The following is a 25,179-nucleotide window of genomic DNA, read 5'->3' as shown; positions in this document are numbered from 1 at the left end:
GATAAATGCACTCAATTTTCTGTCTTTTAATGAAATTTTTATGTGCCTATACAAGTTTAATCTTGATAGACTTCACATCTTCAACCTGCGAGGATAACTTTAGCTACAACTCATGCTCCAACAACGGGAGTTTAGTGATAACACGGGGTGTGAGTGATATTTACCCAAGTCTTGCGTCTTCAACGAGGTCGACTTCTTGTCAAAAAAAAAAAAAACGAGGTCGACTTTATAGGGATATGAGGAGTAATTTCAAAGAAATTGAGGGGATATGAACCTCCGGTCTTCAACCCGGAAGGTTTTTTTTTTTTGTCATTCGTTAAACTTCATCTATTCTATTCTAAGAGGGGATGAATGCTTACGGAAATCGAACATTGTCCATGTGCATGAGAGTACAAGGGAGGCACTAACTACACTTCACTCCGTTTGTTTAACCCGTGAGGTTGACTATGACTAAAACTCGTGATTGATCAACGCGAGTTTCGGGTAGCATGTGCAAGTTATATAATTTCTACTATCTACAAATATCGTACATCACATATACAAGAATATATATGAAATTCTTGCGGAAGTGATTTTCGCACTTCCTTTTGTTTCTTTATCCACAAGGATTTACTATGATGTCTTTTTTTCAATATATTTTTTCACACATCTAAAAATAATGTTGTAAACACAAAAAGAGAGTGTGAATTCTAAAAAAAAATGAGCATGAAAAACATTTCTCCCAATCCTTAAACTAGTCTAAAATATGCTCAAATTCAGCTAGTAGTTGAAATCTAACTCGAACGATTCTATATCGAATCGAGTCTTGAACAATTCACAAATCGAGTACATTTACATTTATCTATCTATTCTGAATACGCATAAAGGGGCTATCACTATTCGTGTCACAAAAGTGATTTTCACTATTTACCCCCAAGGAAAAAGTTTCTACTGCATGACAAGAAATAAACCAGCGTAAAAGGGTAAAAACACTTCCACCTCAACTGCCCCATCCCTCTTCCAGTCTTCCCCCTCAATTTTCCCGTTTATAGAAAAAAGTTGCCTTTCTCCTCAAATATTCTGCTTACACGCAAGAACTGCCCATCCTGTCACTTGCCTGTCACGCATGCATATTAGCATTTACCTAACCTCTAATTCTTAGCAAGGAATGACAACTTTTTCCCAATTCCTCCTCATTTTTTCTCTTTCCCCTGACTGCCCGTTTAGATGGTGAGTTTTCAGGAGAAAAGAAAAGAAATAAAGGAGAAGATGATTCTCTCATTTGTTTTGTTTGGATGGTAAATGAGGTGAGAGATGGTGAAAGATGATGAGAATCAAGAGAGTTGAGTTTTGTTCATCCTCAACTTAGGAGGGTGAACATTACCCTTTTTTTATTAATTGAAATAATGTAGATCCCACTATAAAGTCAAAGTGTGTGAATCCTACCACAAAGTGATGTCATGTTTATCAAAATGTGTATTGCAATGGTGTGGATCCCACCACAAAGTCAAAGTGTGTGAATCCCACCACAAAGTGATGTCATGCTTATAAAAAAAAAATGTATTGCACGGATGAGATCTACATAGACTACATTATTTCAACTAATAAAAAAAAGATAATATTCATCTTCTTTTGAGGAATGTGAACAAAATTGCACTTGAATCAAAAACTCTTTATAGAGTAATTTATGTTTCCTACCAAAAGTGAGGAGATGGTAAAAAAAATACTCCAATCTGATTTCTTTTCTTTTCTCATCTAATCATCCCCTTTTTTTCATTTCTCACTTGAGTGGTGCTATAGTTCCCGACGACCAAGGGATCTTGATCGGATCCCAACACCCTGTTGGGCCGATTCGAGCCATCCAAAAATTCTATAAAAAAAACGAATGAGTCTACACAAGAATCAACGGCATCTGATATGTGTAGGTATACGATCCAAAAACTCCATAGTTTTGTATATACATGTTTGACGGCCAATCCGAGCCGTCCAAAAATTCTAAAAAATATATATATTTATACAAAATCATGGAGTGTTTGGATCGTGCATCTACACACATCGGATACTATTGATTCTCAATTAGACCCACTTGATTTTTCTTTTTAGAATTTTTAAACGGCTCGGATCAATCGTCCGGTGGCCGGAGTGGACCCGGGGGACTTCGGGATCCCTTGGTTGGGAACCGTAGACTTTCTGTTCTCACTCAAGCAGTCAAAGGGGCTGTGAGTTCAGAGTCTTACCAGTGATAAACAGGACTAATACACAGACACACTCTTCCATGGCGATTTCCCTTCCCAAACCCTAACAGAATTTTGCTCCAATCTCTCTCTCTCTCTCTCTCTCTCTCTCTCCATAATGGACAGCCTTCTGGCCACTTACGGAGACGACGACGACAACGATTCATCCAACACCGCCAAAACCCACGACCCCACCGACCCCACCTTCCTCATCCCCACGACCACCACCTCCTCCACCCCAACCCCCGACACCGAAACCGAACCCACCGCCTTCGACGATCTCTCCGAACCCCACCTCCGACACTCCCCGAAATTCACCAAAGTCTCCGAAGAAGACGAAGACGAAGACGATGAACAACTAGAAGAAGAGGACGACGACGACGACCCTCCCCCGAAGAAACAAAAACCCCTCTCCTCCCTACCTACCGATCAAGAACAAGCACCGGGTCCGAAAACCAAACGAATGTCAACAATACCAAGTACAACGACGGCAATAGCTAATAAGAAGTCGAAGAAGAAGGGCAACAACGTGTGGGCCTACTCGACGTCGCGAAAAGGTAAAAAGAAAACCAAAAACAATAACCACCAAATTGTCCAAGCAGAGGAGAACAAGACCGTTTTGGTCACCCCCGTCCCTCGGTTTCCTGATAAGACCGACGATTCGCCCGATGTGGAAATCCGGCTATCGAAGGTTTACAAGGCGGAGAAAGTCGAGTTGAGCGAGGACAGGTTGAGTGCTGGCAGCACCAAGGGTTACAGGATGGTTAGAGCCACTAGAGGGGTAGTGGAAGGCGCTTGGTACTTCGAGATTAGGATTGTGAGTTTGGGAGCGACAGGGCATACTAGGCTCGGGTGGTCGATGGAGAAGGGGGATTTACAGGCACCGGTTGGGTACGATGGGAATAGTTTCGGGTATAGGGATGTTGATGGGAGTAAGATACATAAGGCTTTGAGGGAGAAGTATGGGGAGGAAGGGTACGGGGAAGGGGATGTGATTGGAGTTTATATTAGTTTGCCTGAAGGGAGTTTGTACGCACCGAAGCCACCCCATTTGGTTTGGCATAAAGGGCAGAGGTATGCTTGTGCGGCAACAGATGGGAAAGAGGATTCCCCTAAATTGGTACCTGGTAAGTGAGATGCTTCTTTGAATATATACACCCTTTAGCTGATTGGAGTTGGGTGTGTGTTTATGTGTTTTATCTGTTTGCTTGGTTTGCTTCTTATTGCCATTAACTGTTGCTTAGTTATTGGGTTTGTTGTTAGTTTGTGGTGAACATTCAGTTTTTTTCCAAGCCTTCAAAATTTACAGGACTTTGATGATATGCGTTTAGAATTTAAATTGCAGAGTCTTAATTTGAAGGGTTATAGTTTCTTGCACTCTAATATTTAGGTATGTCATTATGTGTCTATTGTCTCTATTGTGTTTTTGAGATATTATAGTTTGTAGCACTTGATGATATATATACCTTGTGCACTCTAAGATTGAAGTTTCTTGCACTTGATTATCACTTTCAAGTACTTACGTTGTGTTTTCCAGCTATCTTTTCCTCCTTTAGGTCCAAAGTGTCAGTAAGAATGGAGGGATTCATTGTCATTAATAGTCTAGGAGTGTAAGCATTTTTTTCTGCTTCTGGCCCCTGTTCTTTTATTTTTCTAGATTCAGAGATTTCTTTAGGTAGAAGAAAGCCAATGACGATATAGTTTTGGCAGATGTTTATTTCTTATGGGGGTTCTCTCTCTCTCTCTCTCTCTCTCTCTCTCTCTCTCTCTCTCGGAAACAATGTAAACGCCTAAACTGGAATAACCTCAGCAAAAAGTTGCAAACAGATGAACGGAATTAATGGCCTAAACACTTAAAAGGGCCTACAAAGTCACCTGCTCTTAGAATCTAACAAAATCAACAATTTGGTCGGGGCATGTGAGATTTACCCTGTATCCCAACTGTGCAAAATGACAAAAAGAGCTCTTCAACACCTTGGAGGGTCCTGTTGTCGCACTCACTCCAAAGAAGCCACATCAAGCATAATGATATCAACAACCAAACCTACCCCATCTTTCGAATCTACGCCTTACCTCCGACACAAAATACTAGCCTATGTTACATTGACTTGGGTACAAGTGTTGGCTGCAGATAAGTGATTCAAAACTTCCACATAACTCTTGCAAAGGAAGCAATGGCTAAGCTGTAATCTGACGCTTCTTGATAAAGCTTTTAGGCATCAAAAATTTTCCGTGGGCGATGTGAGAACCATTGGAGGTTGTGGTCGTGAAAACAGGGCTATTTTTAAAAATTCTTAACCGGATCAAGATATCTGGGGTGAGTGGAGGCGAACACTAAGTGCCTCTAGAGGTCTGACCCCGGAGGCGAGTGCAAATGGTTAGGTGAGCTCAAGGTGCCTTAGGCGCTTGCTTCAAAGTTCAAACTTGGGCATGAGGTGCTCAAAGTGGTGCCTTTTTAGTTTTTGGGTTGATTGTGTTAAGTGTAAACTGGTAGTAATTAATTGCCACTCATGGTAGTTTTTTTGGCTTGATTGTGTTAAGTGGTGCCTTTTTAGTTTTTGATGCTTTTAATGTGTATTCAGTAGGATTCATTATGCTTTTTGTATATCAAGTCTTTGTCTATGTTTTTTTTGTTCCCAGAAAAATATGTAGCATTGGTTCCGTTCCAATAAAGCCATTGCCTGGCCACCTCCTCAGGTCTTGGGAGGACTTGGTTCAGTTTTCACATTTTACTTTAGCGTAACACTTTACCAGACTAATCTATGTATCTTTTTGAATCTCAGTTGAGTCAAATATAGCCAAGCATTATATGACGGTGGTCTATAATAGACAGGTTAAAGAACCAAATTTGTATGTACTATTGCAGTTTCTTGAGAATTTTTTATTGCTTGATGTGTAGTTGTTATTTTTATTTGGTTGAAAAGTTTTTTTTTCCCTTGTAACTGTTAAGTGTCTGATGAGATATTATATTAGTGACAGTTAGCCTTGTTTTTTCTTTGCAGGAAGTGAAATATCTTTCTTCAAAAATGGGATATGCCAGGGGGTTGCTTTTCAGAATCTCTATGGTGGCCGATACTACCCTGCAGCTTCAATGTATACACTTCCCAATCAACCAAATTGTGTGGTCAAGTTCAACTTTGGCCCTGATTTTGACTTTTACCCGGAAGACTTTGGTGATCGCCCCATCCCAAGACCCATAATTGAAGTTCCTTATCATGAATATGATGGGAAAGTTGAGAATGTTGTGTCAAGTGAGAAGAAACATTAGCAGAGCATCATCTCTTTTGATAAGTTCGGAACATAGCAGAAGTCGGGGATGGATTCATGTTTGATTTCTGTTGTAATCTTTGGAATTTATTTCTGACAAAGGAACAGTCGAGTGTTGTAAGTTGTAACTGCAATTTTCCTGTGAATGAGTAGAACGGCTTTAGTGGATTGGCATGTCTAGAATGATGTTGCATTAGCTCAACTGATAATTTTGTCTTAAGGTTAATGTAGTAAACCCACTTATGTAGACGTTTTGATGTATTTTCTTGTACTTTAATCTTGATGTTTCTTTGAGTCGATTGGCACTGATTTTATTATATTTAGCTCATTTGAATCCCCATTATCCCCTTTTCCGCCATTGAGTTTTCCTGTTCAGGTGTGATATTTCCTGTTATCTGTTTCAAGGAATTTGACCAAGAGAATTAACATTTCTTTCTCAATACTTAAGAGAAGCACTAGTATTTTTTTGTGCTGTTGCGACTAGTTTTATGTACTGTTAAATGGTAGTTATATGTTATTTGATAGAATCTCTAATTTCATGAACATGTTCTCCATATTACATGATTTGATGCTATTTTCTTTGTGCATGCAACAGTGTCCAACTGTCCATGCTTATGATCTTACTATTTGGTTAAGATGATGGAGGGAGATGTTATGGCTGTTATTGTCCTTTGTGATCAATTTTGATAAACATGGTTCCCTAAGAAGAGGAAAGGTGAACTTCTCATCACAAAGCGGGTGCCCTAAAATCCAAGCCCCATAAATTGTTTCCCTTTCCTTGTTGCCTGGTTTTGTTAATTTATTGAAATGAGGTTTCTCTCTTTGGTGGTGGCCATTTCTTTTATAGCCTTAACTTTATTCCCGGTTGCAGGTAATCCATGGGCTTCTGTCAAAATGCACCCTATGCTGGAGGAGCACGGTAATGAAGTTAAGGAAGCTGCAGATATGGCCCATTAAGCAAAAAAAATGTTCAGGTTGGTTGATTTTAATCCATGTAGAAACATGTCTGATAATGCTTGTCTTTTTATTGTGGTTACACATTTGCTATGCATTAAGTGGATTTCTTGGTTAAGATGTGGAAAAGTGTATTGTATGCCTAATATTGTGTAGTAGAGATCCATCATCAACTCTGTTTTTCCTTTTTCCACACATCCTTGAGTTATCATGGGTAATGCTGCATTTGCACGTAATTCGTAGAGTCGTCCTAGCCAGCTTTGAAAGAATGTTGAAGATGGTCCTAATTTTGATTGTATCTCATTAATGTTTTATGGTTGTGTTGGTTGGTAGCAATTGTCGTACATGAATCCACATACTCCCAATTCATTGCCTGAACTTTTAATGTTTCACCAATTATTGGCCTTTTGATAGCCATCACATTTTGTATACTCAGTTTTACTGTTGCACAAGTACTGCCACAGGATGTAAGGGTATAATATATGCGTGTGACCTCATGCTCATCTTTCATTTGTTCGCAATATGTTATGAAAATAAGCTCACATAATCCCTTGATACCATTAAATTCCAAGTACAATTGTATTAGTAACATAATCCTACTAAATAATTTACAGTATACAGTACCGCTAAAAATCTAGTAACATCTTTTATTGTTTGATAGTAAAGAAAAGCTAGTGCTACTTTTAATGGATTGGAGAGTTAAGTCCCTCTTGAGAAGATAACGAGTGCATAACTTGGTGCCTCTGTGAGGGAAAAGGTGGTGTCTTCCTAAAAGAAGGCCTCTTGCTGAGATAATGCACAGTTCTCTTTGTATAAAGCTTACGAAACAGCGGTGAAGCTCTTTCCTTGAACTTGAGAATGGTGAAGAAGAGGAGTCTGTAAACTATAAGAATAATTACAACAACAGCTAAGTCCCACCACTTGGAATGGTCCAGCGAAACACCTAGTACAGTGTTGATGATAACCTTGCCCTTCAGTTTCGGATCTCCTGGCTGTAAAGGATCAAACTCGAGCCCAATCATGTCGTTCTTGTATTCTCCCTGTGATTTTAACATTATATTCAAATCTACCTCTTCCAGACATCAACTAATGGGTACTAAATACTGAGTGTGTTGTTCTTAATTCTTACATGAGCATTTTTTCACCTTCATGTTTGGTGTTAAACTTGTAAGATACAAAGTTAGAGTAGTTTTATAGACTTGTTGAAATCTCATTATTGCATTTGGGCAAATTAAGTAGGAGGACATACTATAAGGGTTTTTGCTATGATAAGGACATAAATATTTTTCTGTAAAGTCTAAAGGATATTCTGCCTGGGATTTACAAAAAGCTCCTCCCAAGGTTGACTGGCGTTGAAAGTGCCTAAAACTCTAGGGTACCCTATATATGAAAGTGCCTAAAACCCTAGGGTACCCTATGAAAGTGCCTAAACCGCTAAAACCCTATAATGGGAAAGTGCACCCTAAAACCCTATGAAACGAAAAAAGACATATTTTTGTGTTAGCCAAACAAGGCCCTTGTCTCATTTAAGACAATTTAAATGAAAAAAGACATTTTTTGTGTTAGCCAAACAAAGCCCTTGTCTCATTAAAGGCAATTTTGTCTTGTCGTGGACTCTAGACTCTAAAATATTTTTATTAATGGACTCTACATATCACAGAAACTTAGGCTCATAGATTTAACTATCGGCCGGTACGAACCGTATTGGCCGGTTCGTACCGGAATTTGAGGGTGCCGATTCGGATATAGGCCGGTATAACGGGGAGACTGTAAATCGCAGTCGAACCGGCCGATTTCCGATACGTATCGGTCTGTACCGGAATTTTTGGGCCAGTTTGGGGAAAAAACATGCTGAAGGAAAAAAAATTTCTGGAAAAAACGCTTTGAAGAAGGTTCGACCAGTTCGTGCTGAAGGAAAAGGAAAAAACTAAAAAAAAAATGCTTCAGAATTTTAGCAAAACGTGGGCTTGGACTTAACCGCAGTGCGTGCACGAGGCTTAAATCCCGGATTTGCAACCCCCCCTGCACGAATAACTCGTGACGCGCACCCGGTTAACTGGTTTCCAAATCAGTTTTCCAAATTGCCGCCTATTTTGCTAAGCTCGCGAGACCTCTCTTTGAGTCCTCATTCACAAACCCACTAAAATGCAAATTCATTTAAAGTAGATAGAAGTTTTGTAACTTGCCATTGTGGGATTAGAGAAAAACACCATGTTTTACAAATACACATGTTGCAACATTATTCTCATATTTGTAAAATCTTATTGACTTGCGGGTTTTGATAAATTATCGGATATTTCACATGAAGAGAATGGGCTATTACGTGTCTTAAGTTAATTAAAATGTGATAATTTAAGCCAATGTTGGGGGCAAAAGCCGCAAAAGTATATTTTTCAAGTTTTATACATGTTGCTGATGATTTTTAAAAATTCACGACCGCGACACCCGATTCCCGCGATGTATCACCGATATGTTCCGATACCAATATACCGTGACCGATACCGCGATTTAAAACTATGCTTAGGCTGGACTAAAGCTCCTATGGTTGTTTCATTTGGACTTTAGACTAATATGTTGCATTATAAAGTTGGCTTCTGTTGAAAGTATGTCGCTTATCTTCTCCTCTTTTCCTTTTTAGGTGTTCTATTCCACTCCTCAGACTTGTTTTTTATGCAAGAAATGTTTGAACACAATAGAGTTTTTTTTACCTCTAATGCCCATGCCATATAGTTGATATATGACATTGGGTAGCGCCAAAATAGCTTTGGAAGATCGGGAAAGAATCGGAAAAATCCGGCCGTCATCATCATAACTCCCTGCACGAAGGTATGGGTATCAAAACTCTGAGAATGATGGGCACATACTTCTGATAATGATAGGCAGTATTGCCTTAAACCTTGTTGGTGGTTCCATTTGCAGCATCACTTTTCGAAAGAAAAATTCAGAAACTTGTTTGGTTGGTCTTTTTAACATGGATTCTTTTGAAAAGAGTCAACTTCTCAAGAACCAACTTCATGTACAAATGAAAGTGATATGAGAGTGATGAGTATTTGTATTTTTAAAAATAGTTTTTGGAAGTATTCTGGAAAATTGAATTTGGAAACTGTTAATGAACATAACAGGTCCACAAAAACAAGCAACTTAAAATGGCACAAAACACTCTCATGATACGGGCGTATGCACTATTGGGTTTTGTATACTTTTTAGAATTTGGTTTCATTATAATTAGGAGTGTTGTTTATGGTAATTTGTGGTGTTAGAGCTACCCCAACAAGAAGCTCATTTAGGAAGGAGACTTACAATGATTCCAGCTCCGGTAATGAGTCCCATTAGGAAGTTGGGAACAAGTGAAGCGACAACCATCATGCAGCTCTCTATGACAGCTATGGAGCTTAGAAGGTCAAGGTAGGTGTAGATATAGTGCAAGAAGCCGGGATGAAGTTTCACCATGTAATACGTAATGGTTACTGTACTTAGCGACATCATAGCCAAGAATGGAAACGAAGAGAGGAAGTTTGAAAGAATAAATACGCCAACTCCATAATGCCCGTTGAGCCTCTCCTTGTAGAAGATCTGGTTCAAGAGTGAAAACAAAGCACTGAAAGCTCAAGACCACAAAATACCAAGCTTCTGAGACCAAAATGTTTATGTTAGATGAGCTCTTCTACCAGTATCGGGTGCAGGTACGCATCTAAGTGTCGCATACATTTCATTCTCTTTTTTCTTTGAGGAAATACATTTCGTTTTCATGCTGAAGGGTAACATGGACACGTGTGGAGTTCATACTTTTTAATTACTTCTTTAACTTGTACTTCCTCTTTCCAACTTTCTTTGTCCATTTTTACTATTTTGGACGTCTCAAAGTACTTTATATCACACACGTGTGTGTGCGTTTTACAATATATTACTACGCATGTATGTATGTATGTATATTTATTTTTTGATGATTTTGAGAATTTTATCTACAAGATTGAGTAATTGAGATCTCTTGATTGTTAAGAAAAAATAATCTGTCGATTTATTTATGAAGGTCACGACTGTAGAAAATGGACAAAAAAGTTTAAACGACGAAAGAACTTCCTTGGAATAAAATAGTATTTACAAGCTAACAGAGCTTTTTATGCATGAGAAGATAGTATCATGATCGCGATATATTAAAATTGTCTATTTTGAGTCTTTGACAATACTAATGGGTGCATGTCTAGTTTGGCACATATATCCCCTGAAATGTGCAAATCACAAATTTGAAAGAGTCTATTCATGATACAGCTACTCAACATTTCTAATTTTTAATTGCTTGATTCAAGTTCATTTACCTTCATTTCTTCGATGAAGGAAGGGAATCCTCCAATGGACATGATTATCATGTATCCTGATATGAATCCACCGCAAGCTCCACGTGCCAGAATAGATGAGTAGCTGGTGCCAACGTCAAAGAAGATGGTACCAACGCAGATAGATACAGCTGTATATGTGATTAGCCTCAGCCAGTAATACCCGATGTCCCTTGACATGTTCAGAAATGATCTTCTTGTTAACATCAAAAGTTGCTTGCACCATGTTGCTTGGCTACCTGTTTTTGTCGCCACCGCAAGTCCTTTCTGCAATAATTGGTTAGTTGAGCCACTGCGTTCTGGTATGGTTGCATTAACTGTTTCCGTTAAAGTGCATCTGGAATTTTTTTCTCTCTATAATTTTGGTATCATTTTCAGTTTTAATGTATGTGGGGAAAAATTAATGAAACGTCCGGAAGCAGCCATTTTGTTCGTATCAATTTTTTGTGCAAAAAAGAGCATTTCAACCATTCAGAAAAACGTCTTAAGCCATCAGCTGAGAATGGGGATTCTCGAAAACAGTTGTCCAAACAAGTTTTCCACATCACTTCCTGTTTCTTAAGAGATCAGAAAATTTTTGGGAAAGGATAATAAACATTTTCAGTAGTTGTTTCATTCATCACGCTAATATTCACAAGTGAGTCCTGATAGCAAAAGGCAATTAGATATAAAATGGTTGGTTTTAAAATCATAAGTTGAATATGAAATGATTACCATGATTGAGATTTCTTGAATCCTTGCTTTAGCTCTTTTTGCATATTTTGAGTACTTGTATTTCTCAACCAGCTTGTTTTTTATCTCTGCTGTTGTCATATTCATCAAAGTTGATGATTTTTGTGTATCCTGTCATAAGTTAACCTTAAATAATGAGTAAGATATAAGATATGTGGATGCATGGTGAAACATATTATATCTTAGAAGGGAAATGGTACTCCATAGATATGTACCAATCAAAATTTTTTTATTGGGGTGAGTGTTAACAAAATTGATTCAAGGAGGAGAAGGTGAAAGTGTATTCAGGAGTCTGGGTTGTAAAACAAACTAGCCTGACTCATGCTTAGCTTCACCTGTCTATTTTGAAAATTAGCTAAGCTGGAACCTTTCGGTGCTCTTGAAATTGTGTAAAGTCAGCTCAGAAACCTTATCTGCATTGTAGATTGTACAAAATGGAATGCAAGAAGCTAATGGAGCTCACTCTTAATTGGTCCAAATGAAGCTCATTTGAAATTGACTCAGAACTCAGAAGACATGACATGTTCCGAACTTGTCCCAGTCACCAATCCTTTTGCAGCTACGACAATCTATTGTCCTCCTCCCCATGGTAAGTAGTACCCACTTCATTTTGTCTGCCCTCTTTCATGTAGCGACCAAACTCGTATATTATTTCATTCTTTACCTCATACTTACCATAGGACAATAATCTAATGGTATATACAAACCAACTTCCTGTGATAATTAAATAAAAGACACACAGATCCCTACAGTAAGTTATTCCTAGCTAAACAGATGCAAGACTAAATATCACCTTAGTTAGGAGTTGATAGGAATGTGTTAGAGCTTGTTCCACATTGGTTAATTATCACCAATATGAGCATCTCCACTCATTGCCAATTGATTTTGAGTTGGATGCTTTAACAAAAAGTAAGGAGAGTAAAGCTGCAAGAAGCACACATACTAGCATATGAGACTCCATGAGAGAGGCTGTGACATTGTCGAAATCTGAGTTTATACACTGAAGGAAGTGATCCGAGGGGTTTCTTCTACCAGGGCATGGAAAACCCACTTCAGCAAAGAACTGCAAAAAAATCACCACCAAAATACATGCTTAGGGTGATATTTTTTGGGATTATTGTGCTTCCGATATACAGTATTTATTAGTTATTCACTAAGTATACTAAAACGAGGTTTAGAATTTAAGTGTATGGTGTAGGTCCATTTTGTAGTGGTGTTGATTGCACCTGTTAAATCCAGCTCAATTATTTTTGGATTGTGGAGAATATTCTAGATAACTGCATTCTTAGAGGGTTTCAGACACCTCTTGATATGCTTAGGAGTAAAGTTGGTGCGTCTCCATTCTCTTCTCATGTGGAAGATTCAAATTGGTGTCCTGTGATTTTATCCTCTGTAACGTATAATTGGTGTCTAGCAGCTTTGATAACTGTCTATTTTTGTGTTGTTCTCGTTTGAATTGATCCGATTTGACTGGAGAAGATGATTTATTCCTGCATGTTGTTTTCACAATATATATTCACAAAGTAAATTGCAATCCCTTTTATTGATTTTTGGAAAACTAGAAAAACTATAATGCTATACGTCATTGGATTTTTTTTCATCGTTTCATGTCACTTTGTTATATACATGTACGTATCCGTATACATATATAGGTATCCGTTATGTATCTAGTTATGTATGTATTAAGTATATCATACTTAGCCATGTAAGCTAAGAAGCACCGACACGTCTACTGGCCTCACGTGTCGGACATCACAGACTCTCCAGACGGACTCTTATTGGACGTACCTAAATACTTGTCTAATGATTATATTATATTTCTTTTAGCATTGTGAATACTCTAGACATGTTGGCAACACTCTTTGAACATGCTAAGGACGCATTAAAAGGACATATTAAAATGTCTCCGACGTTTATATGAAAACATAAAATACCTCTACATTTCAAATACACTTTACATTGGACGTGTCCCCGATGTGTCTGTGTCCTAATTTTCGGAGAAATGATGTGTCTGCGTGTCCAAGTTGTGTCCGTATATCGTATCCGTGTCCATGCTTCTTAGCATGTAGGTGGTAAAATAAACGACGTGCTCTTAACTTACCTCCACAGCCATCTTTGCTTCTCCAAAGTAAACAGTCTCACCTCCAGATATCAGGAAAAGGTCATCAAACAGCGCAAAAACCTCACTGTTTGGTTGGTGAATTGAGCAGACAACAGTCCTGCCATCACGCGAGACGTTTCTTAGGACCTGAGTGACAAAGAAAGCTGAGGCGCTGTCCAGGCCGGTGGTGGGTTCGTCAAGGAAGATGAGCCGGGGCCGAGTGAGGAGTTCTAGTGCAATGCTGAGTCTCTTCTTCTCCCCACCGCTTATGCCTCTCAAATGCCAGTTTCCTATAACATGATCACTACACTCTTGAAGGCCCATTTCCATTATTGTTCCTTCTATTACTCCATTGAGATCATCTTTTGTTAGGGTTGTTGGGAGCCTCAAATGGGCTGAGTATGTAATTGTTTCTTTGACTGTTAGGGTTCCCATGAGTGCATCCTCTTGGGTTACATAAGCCTGTATAAAACAAGAAAAGGATGTGAAATGCAATAGCCAAATTGTACATGGTGTGTTTGGAGCTTGAAGAAGAATGGAAAGGAAAGAAAACTATTCTTTTTGGGTAATTTCTTAAATTAAGGTATCTCGTTTTGAGTTATATGAAGGATATCCCAAAACAATGGATCATCATGTGGGGAAGATCTTTTTCCCTCTTTTCCGAATTCCAAAAACATCCTGGCGCCTAAAAAATGGCTTTTCTTTCCTTGATTAGTACTCCATTCATTCTATATTGTTTGTCCATTATTCTATTTTAAGATGTCTCGGAATGTTTGCATTTTGAAAAGTCAAAGAAAATGTACATTTCAACAAATTAACTGGGATTAAGATGGATAGCTTCTGGTCTTCCCGTGCTAACTCTAACACCCCCACTAACTCCCGCTGATGTATATCGCCGTGGCAAAAAAAAAAAAAACTGGGATTAAGAGTAATTTTGAAAGTAGAGAACAAAGGGTAGTGGTTGTAGTCTCATCAAAAAATTTAATGGGATATGCAATAATTGCATGTTTTATGTAAAGTTGATTCCTCTTCATGACGAGCAATATGGGACAGATAGAGTAATCTAAAAATGATTTGGGAAGTCCTAAAAGTTAAAGAATGTTAATTGAAAATTGTAAAATAAAGTCGGAAGAGCCCTCAAACGTTTGGTAATTCAAAGTAGTAGTATTTAATTTACAGAATTCATTATGAAATGGAAATCTGAGGATTCAAGTAGAAAATGACTGAGGTTAGTCAGGTGCATGCTTACTTATGTAGAATAGTGCTACATAAATATATGTTATTCAAATGCAGATATGTCTGAAACCGTCAGTGCATATGGGATCCAAACAATTTATGTGGTACGCACAAACATTGAACAATTTCGACGATATCCGTAAGTGGATCTAAGTCCGGACATCTTTATTTAAAGCATTTGCCATTTTTTTATACATGTTAAATCTAGTAATTTACTTACAGCAACACCACAGGGGAGCCTCCTCTTGCTTCCATTAAGGAGAACATTTCCTGTCATGATAGCATTTCCTGAGACTCGACCTGTATGTTCAATTAAAGTTTGTACTATGGTTATTCCATGTTTCATGCTCAATAAATGTATCAATAACTAGACTACTTATTCTTCACCGACTCAGATAACAAGAAGAGAAATTAAAGGTACCGATTGAGGTGCACAAATTTTTTGTATTGATGAGATATGTGGAGCTCACACTGTCATACAGATAACTAGAGCCGTTGGTATTGTAGAGAAAATTCACTAAAGCATTCTTGTAGAAAACTTAGCTTTTAATGACCTTTTCATATTTTTTAAACCAATAAAAAATAGAGAGAAAAAAGAACCTAAATGCCAAATAATCTGATTAAACATCTTTTGTTGTTTTCATAACAAGACTGATTGCACCAAAAATGTCAAATAACCTTACCTGATGGTAATTAAGCTCTAAAAAATTGTTCTAATAGGTTAATGGTGATCTAGGGGCATTTTTGGCATCCAAAAAGACACAAGTATGGTGACATCATTAAAGCAGACACTGATCTGTAGTGTCAGCTTAGTTGATTGATGCATACAAGCTGACACTGATTTGTAGAATTGTAGTTAAGTTTTACATCTAAAATAGCCTAACAATATTCACCACCACCACCTTCTAGGCTTGTACGTGGAACTATGTCATGAACTATAAGAAAAACATTGAAGATGATCATGAGAGAGAGAGAGAGAGAGAGAGAGAGAGAGAGAGAACCTGATAAGGAGTCAAGAAGGGTGGACTTGCCAGAGCCAGAAGGACCCATAATAGCCATGATCCTACAAGGCTCAGCAACTCCCCGAACTCCATTGATCAACCTCCTCGTGGGTCCCTTGCCAAAACTAGGAATCACCACCGTCAGATCTTCCCACACCAAGTACATCCTCGGGCCTTGATCATCATCACAAGTACTTGATAATGCCACTCCCTTCTCGAGATCAGTACTAGTAGTATTTGTTGCTGCCTCTTCTATCTCCATTTCAGTTTGAACAGAGAGAATGAGATTAATACGTACAGAGTACTGGAATGAAGAATAAACTCTGTTGTACTACTACTATTTATAGACTACTACTATAAGTTTTGGTAGTAGTAATAGTTGTATCTGTTTCCAACAAACATAACCCGGCCTGCTTCAACGTTAATGTTTGCAAATAGAAAGCGAGGCAGTGGAGAGAGAGAGAGAGAGAGAGAGGCTTCAACACTCTTTTTTTTTTTTTTCTCGGCAAAAGCTTCAACACTCTTATTAATAGAGCTGCAGGCAGTTATCCACAGAGAGAGAGAGAGAGAGAGAGAGAGAGAGAGAGTGCATTAACGTTTGAAATTTTGGATGTGAGAGAAATCGCTATGTTCTTTGAAGGTATTTTTGTTGAGGTTTGAAGCTTAGTTACTGGGAGTTTCTAAAGTAGCATAGCTCCCATCTTAGGAGTCCGCTTTTGCGCTCTCTACTAATGAGCTTGACGGAAGCCCGCTCCCGTTAAGATGAGGGCTCGCTCCTTGCAAAGATGAGAGTTTTTGTATAATCTTTGTATAGAAAAACAGTAATATATCACTTGGCTTTATTAATTGGTCTTTGATAAACTCATATATCTAGCCAATGTCATAATATCTAGAAAAAAAAAATCATACGATATTGTAACTAGCCCATTTCTTACACTTAGAGGACTAATTGGTCCATATTTTTACTTCCTAAAATGATTTTACTTTTAAAGTGAATACTCTATGCTAAATTATTTTCATAATATACGTACACGCTCCCAACCTTGAGTGCTTCTATATTCCCTCGCTCCCACGTCCCCGCTTCCGCTCCTACACCCGCTCCCGTTTTGTGCAACTAAAGTTTGAAGCCTAAATTGCCAGGGATTCAGGACCGTCGGTCTGGAAAGAGGTGTTTTGCGTCCAGACGCGACGCGAACATACTTGTTTTAATACCCAAATTAATTCACCTTTAAGGGCCAAGATCGGAACATCACAATATCGAGAGAGGCTGCTATAATTACAGGGAGAAAACTTGTGGGTGTTTTTCATTAATTCAATAGTAAACTGGTGTGGCTCCAGAGGAATAATTACAATGCCAAATCTCGAATATCTAAGAAGAAAATGAACTCTCAAGCTTTTCATTCTTAATCAACGAACATTGCGCGCAATCATTTGTATAAACCTATCCAATTAACTCTATCTTACGCACATAAACGATAATCTTTTCCTAAAACTAAGCACTAACTAAGGGTAGCCGTTAAAAAAAAAAAAAAAAACAAATGGTGTGTCCCACTAACTAAAATGAGTATTTATTTTTTGAAGTAAATGTGATGCATGTATTGTGCGATAATGACCTGTCTCGTAAAGCGAAAAATAAATACTTAAAAAATAAAAACTTTAACGGAACGGGACCTAAATCGTTTATGTGAGGTATATGCCCTGGTGCCGCCATATCTTTGATACGTACTCCTGACAATATATTGTGTCTTGCTTTTTTTTATTTTCGACTCTCTCGATCGTGTGTATCTGTTCTATGATTCATTGCGTTCCAACTTCCAAGAGGTTCGGAAGGTTTGCTTTTTTGTGAGGTTGAACGCGTAGTTCTAAATTCTAGTAACAATTTTCTTTTTCTTTTTCTCTTCGAATTTTGATACATACACCCTGTTAAAGCAACCTAATTTATTTAACATTAATATCCTTTGAGCACATTAATATTTGGTGTGCTAATTTTAGATAATATCGTTTCGTCGAGGGTGAAGAAGCCTTTATTACCTTTTTCAACCAAATAAAATCAATTCACTAAATTTACAGATTTACTTTTAGCTTCTATCGATCGTATTGCTTCAATGAGATCTAATAGAATTGTATTTCTAATTCGACTTAAAATTGCACCAAATGCTCTACAGAAAATACTGCACCTTGATAAGGCTCTATGAAATTTTATCATGGTAATTGAAATAGTTCATTTCGTAAAGGTTGCCGATTACTTTATTTGAACAAAATATCACTTTAATCAGATATTGACAACCACATAGTTTTGAACAATAAATAGTATTTTCAGGTCATGTGATTTCTTATATCCGATCAATCTTATACTCCGTATATACTTTTTTACTATAAATGTTCTACGACTTCTGTTAAACAAACTATCCAAAAAAAGATGATGAAATCTTAGAAGGTACCATAAAAAGTAGTACAATCAACCCAATAGGTTAGCTTAGCAGTTAAGGCCTAAGATTTACCGGTTCCCTCCTAAGTTTTTTGGTTCGAAATCTCCTAGGTGCGATAAACTCTATTGGGGTCAGTTCATTAATTCAGAGCTTTCATCTGTCTTTAATTGAACTAGCCCGAATACCTAAATTATAAAAAAAACATTAAAATCACATCGTGCATTAGTGCACTATAGCGTTCTTCCTCCTTAGTTGGCTACGTACCCAGGGTACCCCATTCCAAATTCTAAAAAAAATACTTACTCCCTCCGTCATTTTTTAAGTGTCCCGCTTTGTAACTCCAACTTATTAAGAAAATATTATTATTACACCTTTCACATCAACATTTACCTCCACTTTTCCTACTTACCCTCTATGGAGACATCATCATTACATTTTTACTCACTAACTTTTCAAAAAGGAATCTACTTTTAGAGGCAAAATGGAAAATATACCCACTAACTTTATAAAATGAACACTTATTAAGGAACAACCTAAAATGAAATACTGAACATTAAAAAAAGGACGGAGTGAGTATTTTTTAAGGACCTATTTTTAAATTTAAAAATAATAAGTTTACGAAAATAATTTTTCTATTTTTTTTAGAAGGTTACCTATAAAACTAAATCTATATTACATATTTTTTTATTTCAATAAATTTATTATTTTTAAAATTAAAAATTATAAATAAATACTTATTTTGCAAGAGTAATCCGGAACGGGCCCTTATATAAATGCAGCCCATGCTATATCTGTTGTCAAACCGGACGATTCAATTTAATACGAGGCCCACTGTTGACCAGGTACTTATCTGATTTTCGTTGGGATGTGTGAAGAATCTACCCAATCAATCCTTCTTTTTTGGCCGGATCCAGTCCATTTTCCGGACCAGTTCGGTCCATTTCATTCATCCGTGCCATTTTAAAGTATTTTAAACAGCTTAAATTTAAAGAGGTATTTAAAAAAAAAAAAAACCAAAAACACTCAATTTAAATTTGAGCTGTCCAAAACACTTTTGCACAGCTCAGATGCAACTAAATGGACCGAACTGGTCCGGAGAAAATGGACAGGATCTGAGTCCCATGGGATGAGCATGACACGTGCTACCACCATCTCATACGTATTAAGATGAGATGTTGAAAGGTCACCAATCTCTGTAAAGAACATGCTATATTTGCGGTAAATTGCTTTTCCCACACCCCTGACACCACACCACACCCCTCCTGGTCCCACATTCTTTTTTCGTTTTTACCCTCCCTCGGCCCTTTTAATTACCTCTCTCCGCCATTTTAATTTTAATTGGATCTGGGCTCTGCTAGCCCCTAAAACGGCAGCGTTTGGGTTGAAAAAAATTCTCACCATCAATTTGCAATCCTATGGAGCAGAAACGTAATTATGAGAGCCTTAGAAACAAAATTTGATTATGTCTCTTTAGAATAATATGATCAAAATAAAAAGATCTTCACACCCGTTCAAACGCATTAAAAATTGAAGTACTTAATTTTTTAACCATATTTTTTAATATATAAATGGTCTAGAAAGTGCTCAAATTTTTAATCCGTTTGAATCGGTGCAAAGATATTGTTATTCTGATTATATTGACAAGATCTTTGCACCGATTCAATCGGAGTGAAAATTTAAGCACTTAATTTTTTTAGACCGTTTATATATATTAAAAAATATGGTTAAAAAATTAAGTACTTCAATTTTTAATGCGTTTGAACGGGTGTGAAATTTTTTTTATTCTGATCATATTATTTTAATTTATTTCTTTATTTAATTACTCATATCTTTTTAAGGCCTTTCAACAAAACACCCTAAGACTTATTTTTTAGTTCTAAAACTCTCTTAGGATGTCCATTGAAATGCTTTGGAACCAAAAATTTATTACGACCATTTAAGATGAAATGATCAGAAAAATAACAACTTTGCACCGGTTCAAACGGATTGAAAATTGGAACACTTATTTTTGTAACTATATTTTTTAATCTATAAAGGAGAAAAAAATAGTCGGATAAATATGATCAATTGAAACACTTTTTTTTCCTCTCTCAATTACTTTAAAAAATCTAGAATTAGACTTGAACCTATTGTGTAAGAAAGAAAGAACAAATTTTTTAAATGTAAGAAATAATAGTTTGATTAGTAGCATGGATTGAAAATTGAAATACTTATTTTTTACACCGTTTATATATTAAAAAATAGTTAAAAAAATATGTGTATTAAAAAATTTACTACGACCATTTAGGATGAAATATTTGGAAATTGAAACACTTATTTTCGTAACTATATTTTTTAATCTATAAAGGACAAAAAAAAGAAAAATAAAACAGTCGTATAAACATGATCAATTGAAACACTTTTTTTTTTCATAATTACTTTACAAAGTCTAGAATTAGACTTGAACCTATTATTAAAGAGAAAAAAAATTCAAACTAAAAAGTAAGAAAAAGAAATAAAATGAAAAAAAAAAACCAAACTGGAATGGAAAGACAAGGAAAAAAAAGAAAGAAAGAAAAGGGAGAGAGAGAGAGAGGCGGGGGTAATTTCGGAAAAGGAGAGGTGGGGCCGGGGGGTGTGTGTGTCAAGGGAAGGGGGAATAGCAGCCCTCATATTTGCGGTGAAATTTGTTGAGAGGAAAATAAGAAGGAAAAATGCTAAGTACCCGGAATTGAGACCTATAAGGGCCTGCTTGGACGGGGATATAACCTCCCGGATTTCTTTTCACCCCTGATAAAGAGGGGATAAGTCCCATATCCACCGTTTGGAAGCCCAAAATTGCTTCCGGATTATTTTCCCCCCCTCAAAACTTATCCGGCTGTGGAGGGGTTGAGGGGGATAACTTTTGGGCACCTCCCAGCCTGCCCAAAAATTATCCGGCTGTGGATGATGGTATATGGACGATTATGCCCTTCCTTATCCCCCTCCCCTCCATCTCTGCAACTAACCCTATTTTTTCAATTTTTTTGAAAAACAGAGAGAGAGAGAGATGATTGGACAGAGAGGGAGGGGGAAGGGAGAGAGAGAGAGAAGGAGAGGAGAGGAGAGAAGAGGTACCTGTTATTGCCGTTGCTGGAGTGCTGTAACCGGCGGAGTCTCTGAAACCCTTCGGTTTCATGGGGAAAAAGAGAAGCATAATAAAATAAAAAAGAAAGGTTGGGTAATAGTACGTAGTAAATGTAGGCAGTGGTGGCCGATGGGTAATATTAATTTTTGAATTTATTATATACTTATTTTAATACATAATAAATTTAACATTGCATATGGACAAAATAGTCATTTGACAGTTTTTTCCATCATCCACCATTTCTTATTCCCCAACTCTATAAACCATCCAAACAAAGTCAAATTTTATCCCCCCTCCATAAACCATCAAAATTAATACCCCCTACTATCTTATCTCCCCTTCATATTTTTTATCCCAAATTTTTTACCTGCATCCAAACAGGCCCTAAATTACCCAGAATAATAACTCTTTAGTTTAGACTAATAACACTTTGGTCCTCCACCCATAAAAGGTCATGGTCCCACTCACTAACTCATTAAGGCTTGATTTAGCTTTAAAAGTATAACAGTAATTTATTGTCTTTATTCATATTTTTTTTGCATTTGTTAATTTTGCGTTAAAATTTTGTGATTTATTGATTCGTTTAGGTGAGAGGAATCGAAAAAGTATAAAATTTTGATCGAAATTCATAAATTTTTTAATTACAAAAAATTGTCTTATTAACTTATTTTTGTTTTTATTCAAAAAATTACAAGTTTCGATAAAAAAATTTACTGTTATACCTATTTGAAGTTTTTCGCATTTGTTAAACTTAACTTAAATCTGAGAATTGTGTCCTTATTTGAATTTTTTTCGCATTTATTAGTTTTGCGCCAAACTTTTGTAAGTTATTGATTTGTCTCGACTCTCGAAGAGAGGAATCAGAAAGGTAATTTTTTTTTACTTTTATCCAAGTATTTTGAGAAATGAACACTTTTTAGATCAAAAAGTTATTTTTTAGCTAAAAAGTAGTTATTTCTCAAAATACTTGAGTAAAAGTAAGATTTTTTTTACTTTTCCGCTTTCTCTCGTCGAGACGAAACAATAACTTACAAAAATTTGACGCAAAACTAATAAATGCAAAAAAAATTCAACTAAGGACAAAATTCTCAAATTTAAGTTAAATTCAAAAAAACGCAGCCTTAGTGGGATGAACGTGGGTCCAGCAGGTGGCTGGGTGACATCAAATTACTTTTGGCCCAAAGGCTAGAAAAAAAAAAAAGAAAGGAAAAACAAGTACTGTATTATTGGGTGGGGCCACGACCTTTATGGGTGAAGAACCAAAGTGTTATTATTCTGTATTAGTGGGTGGGGCCACGACCTTTTATGGGTGAAAAACAAGTACTATATTCTGGGTAATTTATGGGTCTGAATTCCGGGTACGTAGCATTTCTCAAGGAAACGACTATTCGCAATCCCGTATTTTCTCCCTTTGCCCATTACATTTCGGTAAATAGTTGTTGAAAATCATACATAACATTTCGGTAAATAGCTGTTGAAAACAAGATTATATTTCGGTAACTATATGTCAAAAATATGTTCAACCTTCGGTAAACAACTGCCGAACATACATTTTCGGTAAATAACTGTTGAAAAAAATATTATATTTCGGTAATTGTATGCTAAAAATGTATCTCAATTTCGGTAACTAACTGTCGAGTATAATTGAAAATTTTTAACGGGCTAAAAGAGAAAATACAGGGCTGCGAATAGTTGCCCCCTTTCCCTAAGAAAGAGAATTAATCTGCACTCTTTTTTGTCCTTACAATTTGAGTTTTGTTTTGAAAAAACTGACTGTTCGGGCTAGCTTACTCGCATTGACCGGTTGCATCGATCCAGTGCTGAAGCCATCCTAGGGAAAATTATTTTGAGTATTTATAATTTTGTAGTACCGCATGCTTAAGGAGTAAGAGTTAATGAAGAATTTATATACATTTTATTGATTTCCTCGAAATCGGATTCGGTCACATTCACGTTAATTCTGTCCACTCAATTCGTGTTATACGAATCTAATGCGTATTCTTCTCATTTAAGTAGAGTATTGGTGAGTCGTGTCATACTGTTTTAATAACCGGATATCTAGATCAGTTTACCCTCATCTCGACTAATTTTGAGGCCTAAAGTTAGCGACCAGGCAAACCCACCAGTGGCTCTACGATTTGAAACATTTGGCTTTCGTATCGAACATACGAGCTCATGGAGGACAAACACCTATTGATTTCCTTATTCCTGCTTGGCCAAACCCTTTAGGTTTCGAGTCGTGTTTTATTAGTGTTGAGGTGAAAAAGCAGTCGATCCAAACCCTATAACTTCGTATCGGGTTCATGCTGGGTGTACAGTGTCGTATCCCAATTTCTCGTCCCTACTCATTGTCCCCGTTTGGAATCAATTAAATTAATTGGGAGAGGTTTACATGGTATTTTGATGTTTGGTTTTTCTTTGTCTTCATTATATAACCACTGCTGAGCCAAAACTAGGGATTAATGTTGTCACTTGTCAAATTCCTCGTCCCTGTCTTAGGTTCATTCTTCCTCTATGCATGCATGGGTTGCATGTCATTTCAAAAATATGAATTTACCATATATATCCATAATGTCATGCATGTGTCGACATGGCCATTCCCATCCTCACATTAATTTTGTCCATTTTTATGTGCCTAAACTTAATTCTAAATGTGGCCTCAACTATTTACTTATGGGTTGCTTTATGTAACTCTCCACGACATGTGGGCCTATTGTCATGTGACTTCAACTATTTTTGTGAGATCTGTCACTCTTCTACTAGTTAATTTTGGGGTCAAATACATCTATATATTGTTAGACGTGACCGGAACAAATGACGACAGCTTTTGATATCGTTACACTCTAATATATATATATATATATATATATATATATATATATATATATATATATATATATATATATATATATATATATATATATATATATATATATATATATATACTCGGACTATCATGCCGCAAAAGAGATTAAGTGGAATTGACTAATATTAAACTGAGATGATTTAATTAAAGAACTTGCTTCAAAAAATAGACAAAGTTGTTTTCTCTGTCCCTGTGTTTGGTCCATTCGTCCGCCATGGGTTGCATGTTAGGAGTATTTCAAAATGTGAATGTACCGTCCATAATGTTATGGGTCGACATGTCCATTCACACCCCCACATTAATTTTGCCCATTTTTATGTGCCTAACTAAACTCCTAAATGGGTCTTCTACTCTTCTTTTTTTTTGAGATATGACTCTCCTAGTAGTCTTGGGGTCACATATTTATGTAGGGTTGGTTCATATAAGTACTGCACGAATTTTAGGCCTATGTTGCCGCCTTGTTCGTTGGGGGTTTTGAAGGAGATTTTCGAGAGCAATGAGTAGAGAAATAGATGGAGAAAATTTATTGAAAATCGTGCCTAAAAATTTTGAAACCCCAAACGAATTACAAGGAAACAACTGTGGATAGTTTTGCTTGGTGGTTGTTTCGATAGACTTCTAGGTTAGCCCTGTAAATATTGTATTAATTTCTTATGAAAAGAAGGGACCCACATATGAAGGAATTTAACTTTTCACCTATTTTTTTCTTGGACCCGATTCCTCTGCCGTCCAAACCTGGATTGCAGGAGGCAATCGCATCTCACCTATCTATCTCGACAATCAATAACTCAAGTTTGTGAACGATACTTATCAGTAATATACTTTTCTTATCAATAAAAATTTGTTAACAAATCTTGACCGTTAAAAATATTTTTGAATAGCTTTGATTGCACGGATTAACCTAGCAGATCAAAAATGGCAAAGAAGCCAGCTGACTCTT

General features: G+C 36.8%; 2 protein-coding genes across 4 annotated transcripts; one reads left to right on the top strand and one right to left on the bottom strand.

Moving 5' to 3' along the window:
- The first annotated feature begins 2,194 nt into the window (after positions 1–2,194).
- On the top strand, positions 2,195–5,795 carry LOC131314558 (protein TRAUCO-like). The gene is made up of 2 exons (XM_058343287.1): positions 2,195–3,340; positions 5,216–5,795. The coding sequence occupies exons 1-2, from the start codon at positions 2,332–2,334 to the stop codon at positions 5,479–5,481; spliced, it is 1,275 nt and encodes a 424-aa protein (XP_058199270.1). The 5' UTR covers positions 2,195–2,331; the 3' UTR covers positions 5,482–5,795.
- Positions 5,496–16,115, bottom strand: LOC131314554 (ABC transporter G family member 15-like). 3 transcript variants are annotated; one of them, XM_058343279.1, is made up of 9 exons: positions 15,839–16,115; positions 15,058–15,137; positions 13,602–14,063; positions 12,444–12,563; positions 11,483–11,611; positions 10,751–11,035; positions 9,735–10,007; positions 9,143–9,250; positions 5,496–7,474 (listed from the first exon to the last, which is right to left on the bottom strand). In XM_058343279.1, the coding sequence occupies exons 1-9, from the start codon at positions 16,098–16,100 to the stop codon at positions 7,118–7,120; spliced, it is 2,076 nt and encodes a 691-aa protein (XP_058199262.1). In that variant the 5' UTR covers positions 16,101–16,115; the 3' UTR covers positions 5,496–7,117. The 3 variants fall into 3 exon arrangements, with proteins under 3 accessions (XP_058199262.1, XP_058199263.1, XP_058199264.1); XM_058343280.1 differs by lacking the exon at positions 12,444–12,563; XM_058343281.1 differs by lacking the exons at positions 11,483–11,611; positions 12,444–12,563.
- Between the last annotated feature and the right edge of the window lie 9,064 nt (positions 16,116–25,179).

Source organism: Rhododendron vialii, chromosome 13a (assembly GCF_030253575.1).
Source record: "Rhododendron vialii isolate Sample 1 chromosome 13a, ASM3025357v1".
Lineage (NCBI taxonomy): Eukaryota > Viridiplantae > Streptophyta > Magnoliopsida > Ericales > Ericaceae > Rhododendron > Rhododendron vialii.
The sequence above is the reverse complement of the archived record's forward strand: the minus strand, read 5'-3'. Positions and strand labels throughout refer to the sequence as shown.